This window comes from Oncorhynchus clarkii, chromosome 4, assembly GCF_045791955.1.
Source record: "Oncorhynchus clarkii lewisi isolate Uvic-CL-2024 chromosome 4, UVic_Ocla_1.0, whole genome shotgun sequence".
Classification (NCBI taxonomy): domain Eukaryota; kingdom Metazoa; phylum Chordata; class Actinopteri; order Salmoniformes; family Salmonidae; genus Oncorhynchus; species Oncorhynchus clarkii.
This window is the reverse complement of record NC_092150.1, coordinates 66,157,744-66,163,568: the sequence shown is the minus strand read 5'-3', so window position 1 is coordinate 66,163,568 and position 5,825 is coordinate 66,157,744. Positions and strand designations below refer to the sequence as shown.

General features: G+C 40.5%; 1 protein-coding gene across 1 annotated transcript; it reads left to right on the top strand.

Moving 5' to 3' along the window:
- Nucleotides 1-3,406: 3,406 nt before the first annotated feature.
- LOC139407125 (cbp/p300-interacting transactivator 2-like) lies at nt 3,407-5,825 on the top strand. The gene is made up of 2 exons (XM_071150532.1): nt 3,407-3,550; nt 3,885-5,825. The coding sequence occupies exon 2, from the start codon at nt 3,893-3,895 to the stop codon at nt 4,595-4,597; it is 705 nt and encodes a 234-aa protein (XP_071006633.1). The 5' UTR covers nt 3,407-3,550; nt 3,885-3,892; the 3' UTR covers nt 4,598-5,825.

Genomic DNA, 5,825 nt, shown 5'->3' with positions numbered 1-5,825 from the left:
AATTACTTTTTTCAAATCCAATTGGTTTTCCACGTTGATTCAATGTAATCACATTGAATTTTTGTGTTGAATTGATGTGGAAACATTGTTGATTCAACCAGTTTTTGCCCATTGGGAAGTCTCCCTCGTGTACCATTATTTCAAGGGAAATAAAATAGAATGGAATTTTCTGCCAGCCTGTGATCGTACGATTACAAATCAGCCTTTTAGAACGGCATCTCTTCATGATCTTTGACATTTATCATCATTTATGTCCCTTGTTGAAGAGATTATCTAGTGAGAATATATTTATAAAACACACATTAACATGGTTTGAAAAAAAAACAATATTTTGATCAACGAAATCCATCAAAGTGTTCAAATCTGTATTTAAAGACACGTGCATGCACACACAGACACACGGAGGGACACAGTTTCCCCCTCTAACACACACACATTAAACCCAACCAAATCAATGATTCGGTCTACACCTGGTTGCCCTCAGACTGATCAAGTGCCTTGGAGGGCCGTATCCTCAGGTGGGTTTAATATAGCTGGATATGGGCAGTCAGAACAGACCACAACAGTAGAGCTTAATACCTGTAAGACTGAGGTTTAACACCTGGATGTGCAGGCCTAGCTAAAACCACACAGCGCTTGGCTGTATGGAAATCTTATCCAGAGGGCTCAGCTGGATACTAGTTTACTGTGCTTAATGATGGAATTGTGCTATTGGAGACTATTGCAACCTTCTTTCTCTGATTTATTAAGAGGCATAAAGCAGTACTTTCTGATTCATTGAAATCATAATGGCCCCAATGGGTTTAGTGGTTGGTTGGTTGCACTGCACAGCAGTAAATAAAAACCCAGGGGCTTCTAAAGAGATGAGTATAATGTCACACTACAGTGGATTTAGGGGGGATGGTGTGGATTATGAGTCTAATATTTGTTTGCAACGGATGAAGAGGAAGGGAAATAAAATATGCCCAATGAATTAAACAGTGAACAGTCCATTAAAACATGAATAAAGCAGGTTGCATTTCCTTTCAAACAAAGAGAGCCAGCCAGAGCACCCGAGTGATTTCTAGTGGCACGAATGTGCAGTAGGTTTCCAACATACTGTATGGTTTAGTGGGTGTAGGCTCATTAGTTCTATTCCCCACTGGGGTTGAGTGAGGCATGACGTTGGGATTAAACCACCGAGGAATGCTATTGTCCCTCCACATTCAACAGTTGGAAAGGGGAAGAAAACTGTACTTTTGAAAAGGATAGACCAATTAGTAAAAGGGTAGAAGCATGGGTATACAAGACACAGGCTGGCTGGGGGAAACGCCAGGCATTAAGAGTCTATTTTACCATTATGTACAGAACTGCACTGCAGGTATTATGTATTAGTCTACGGTGACTGAGAGGCAATAGTTCACCATTGTGAGTTCTACTTTATAATAATATCAGTCATATCAACTAAGGTGGTAAAATGCATGTGGTTTGTTTGCCAAACAGAATATGCAACATCCCTTGGAGGAATGTGGTGAGAGACTGGAAATATAACAAATGCCTTTTAAGTTGTAGCCAGAGACAATACAGTATCATAACTATTAGGGCTCACTTTTAAAAGAAAAGTGGCAATGGAGACCTGGGTGCTTCTATAGAGGAAACAACATTGATTCAACCCTAAATGTGTAAACGGGTTTTCTATTTTCCCTCAGCCACTTTCCAGATCTGTGACTCAAATGGCATTTCACAAAGACGCCGCCTGCCGGGGTCTCCGAATCCCTAGCTCTCACTTTTCACACAATGGTTAAAGAGTTTCCCTCCAGCTAGGAGCCATGCTTTCTAACCAAGCATGGCTAACTGAAACAGAATCCACCCATTCCACACTGTGTGCTCTACTCGCTAGCCCCTTTCATTTTCACACAGTCAGCTGAGTGCACTCACATACCGAGCTCCTCTTCCCTCACTCTCTGTCAACACTGGTTTCCAAACACACTCAACGGAACTCAAGAGAACAGTTAGTCACTCTGTCATGACGAGGTGAAAACAAACGTCATATGGTACATCCAAAAGCATTGGAGATGGTGACTCAGAATAGAGGTTTTATATTCTAGGTATGAATTACATTTCTACTACATTATAAGCAGGCTAAAATGATGCTACACCCAAGCAAATTTAAAGATGCATTTAAATTCACTGATATCATGCTATCATCATAAGCATGAGCCACCATCACTTTAGTATTTACATACTATTCTGCAAATAAGACGCTGTGTACAATCATGCATTGCTAATTTGCCTCCAGTGTGACACAGGTAATTGGCAGGTCACTTTAAGAGCCTTGTGTAATATGGAGCTGGCTTTGTACTCTCATGAGAAGCCATGGTAGATGTGTTTGTGTACAGCAGTGGGCATCATCAGGGTTGAGGTGATCAGGTTTGTTTACAGAGCATGGAGAAGTTTGGCTGTTCAAGACACTGGTGGCAACTGCTACAAGCAGAGTGCAAGTCCACAGAAGCGTTCCATGTAAAACATGGAATGTGCAAGGACTGAGGGGCAGTGGACAGTTTTCCATTGTTCAATGTGGATTAATGTCACTTCACATGTCATTTGTAAATACTGAAAATACTAAGTCATGCAAATGAACTAGTAGACTGTTAAAGGGCTGTATACTGTATATCCTCTGTATAGCCTACTTTTCCAGGACAGATTATATAGGGTATTTTTATCCATAGTGAGAGATAGATGTCGCAATATCATACCCCCAAAATGTATTTTGTGCGGGGAATATGGGACCAAATATTAAACGTTTGACTACTTTAATACAAATATAAATTAATTTGTCCCAAGAATGTTGGTCCCCTAAAATGGGGGGGACTATGTCATTTCTAAACGGTTCACCTGGTTTTGTATAATTTCAGATGCAAAGGGCTGGAGTACAGAGCCAAAACAACAAAACTTGTCACGATCTCAATACTTTTGAAATTCACTGTATCTAATTTTGTATTTAGGTTGATCAACTGTGGATACACCTATGCTTATCCTAATTATATTGTTTTATGAGTTGATGCATGTTAAAGTCTGGACCTCTGACCACAAGACTAAATAGATTATACTCTGTCCATTAGGTCATTTTTGACCTCTATGCGCAAAAGTGAGAGACAGCTTCTATGCATGTTGATCTTTCCAAAGCTGTGAAATGTGAATCCACGGTTTGCCACTCTTGCCTTGAACAGAAATAGCTGCAATGAGGTAATGTGTGCCTCGGTGTTGCTGCTGTGAACGCGGGAGACGTTTTGTGCGAAGACTCTCCTCCACGTTTTGCGCGATCCTGAATCCAGACTTTTGTCTCGTCAGAGTCAAGATTCGGTTGCTCCGCCCCTGACTGCTTGTATATCAGCACTGGATGAGAGCGGTTGAAACAGTTTTGTATTTTTTTGAGCTGAGTTTGAAAGTACACCATCTTGATTTCCAGAATGCACACCATTCACTGAGTTGTGATTGCAAAAACTGGACTGATACAGTCACTCGCCTTGTGCTGACAGCGGAGCCACATCCAAGGGATCCCGTCAAAGAGGTAAATAACGAGTTTTGTGTTTGGAGTAGTGGAGTGAGCTGCGGAAATTGATTCACTGAAAAAGGAAAGTAATTACAATGTCACGGAGACATTTGAAACAACCTTGCAGCTCTGTTTATTGTGACTCAGTCTGCAGTTACATTGTATACATACATAGTGTCTAAGATTAATGTTTTGCATTGGGATTTGTTTCTAAGTAGTTTTAATATAATAATTTGGAGGCTTTAACTATTTACTGGGTGATAATCATTTTCACTGCGCGTAAATTGTTGGATAGCCTGTTTTTCTTATCCAGTCGATGCAAATTAAATGTTTGTATTTTAATTTGTGACAGCTTGGGGAATGGTAGACCGCATGATGGCAATGAACCATGGACGATTCCCTGAAGCTGTGAATGGTCTCCACCATCACCACCCAGCGCGCAGAATGGGCATGGGGCAGTTCTCGAACCCACTACACCATCAGCAACAACAGCAGCAGCATGGCTACACTACTGGTATAATGGGAGATAATTTGCACTATGGAGGGGGCAATGTAACAGCTAACCACGGAATTCGGCATTCTGTGGGGAATGTAAACGCTGGACACCCAAACGGCAACATGCCTCCCGGAGCGCGCTACAGCTCTCAATTTGTGGGACCTGCCGCCGCCGTCCCCACTCAAGGACAGCTCGCGGCAAGTATGCAGTTACAAAAGCTCAACACGCAGTACTACAGCCACCATACTCACCCCTCTCACCATCATTATATGCATGATTTGCATCCTGCGAATCATCAACTTAACGGGACGGGACAACAGTTCAGAGACAGCAACGCGAAACACAGCACGTCCAGTTTGCCTCAACAAGCGCATCATGTGCCTGCAGCAATACTGCCCCCCAACGTCATTGACACGGATTTTATTGATGAGGAGGTCTTGATGTCTCTGGTCATTGAGATGGGGCTGGACCGAATAAAGGAGCTACCTGAGCTGTGGTTAGGACAGAACGAGTTTGATTTCATGACAGACTTTGTATGTAAGCAACAGCCAAGCCGAGTGAGTTGTTAAATCTCACTAAGTGGACTTATACAGTCATCTACTCAAACAGACTTTAAAGCATTCCTTGTTGTCCCCTAAACTCGAACATTGAGAGAGAAGATCTGCAATATACCAATGGAAAACCATTCAAACATGTACTATACCAGATGATATATTCCTCAAATATTTTGGGGTAATAGACTTATACTGCAGATATAATGGAAAAGAGTTTGTTTGATGTAGGAATGCACTACAATCTCAATTGAATCTTTGTCAGAAAGGCAAATCTTTACATCCATGCTATGCATCATTACTTCAAGCTAGAATCCTTAGTTGCTACATCAATTTTTGGAGAAATTAACTAAGAAATGTTATATATATATACCCATTGATTCTTGAAGAATATAACTTAGAAATGCCTCATGAGCTTAGTTCAACTGTGATACCCCATCACCCAAAGGAAAAATATAAGCCCTTTTTTGTTAGCAATGTTAATATAAACAAACACTGTATAGCCTCAACATGGTTAACTATCATTTTGATATAATGTGTGGTCAGTCCTTGCACCAATAGCTGTGTCTATGAATTTTTGGCCCATTCCTCAGCTTTTTTTAAAAACCAAAACAGTGGGGATACCCACTTTGTTATTGTTTCAATTAAGGATTCTAGCTTTAGTTGGACAACAGAACATGTGAAATCAAGAAAACCTTTTAGATGAGTAGAGTGTGTCTGCTTATTTGAATAGGCCTAGTTCTGGAGGAAAATAGAGCCGTACAATAGCGTGCTTGGTATATTTATTTTCCTGCCTCGTTCAAACATTTTGGATGACAGAAAATGTTGAATAATTATGAATTGCAAATGAACCATATTCAAAATGCTCGAAGTGGTTAAGAAACATGCTTGTAGACAAGTACTGTGTAATTGTTCCCTACAATACTATACTGTACAATGTTGTGGCCATATACTTACCAGATATCTGTGCTTTAAAATGATTTGTCTATCATGGAGGAAAACTGAAACTTGTGCTTGTTTTTTTAAATTTCCTCATCTGCTGCAAATGTATTTTTAACATTGCTTGTATCACAGCCAGGATGCACTGTGAGTTAACATGGTTTTCTTTGATATTGTAAAGGTTAATGGTAGGAATGGAAATGTCTTTACAGAGATGTGGATCCTTCAATAACAGAGGGGGTGATGTGTGGGTATTTTCCACATGCTTAAATGGGAACAATGTCTGTTTAGAAAGAGAGAAAGAAAA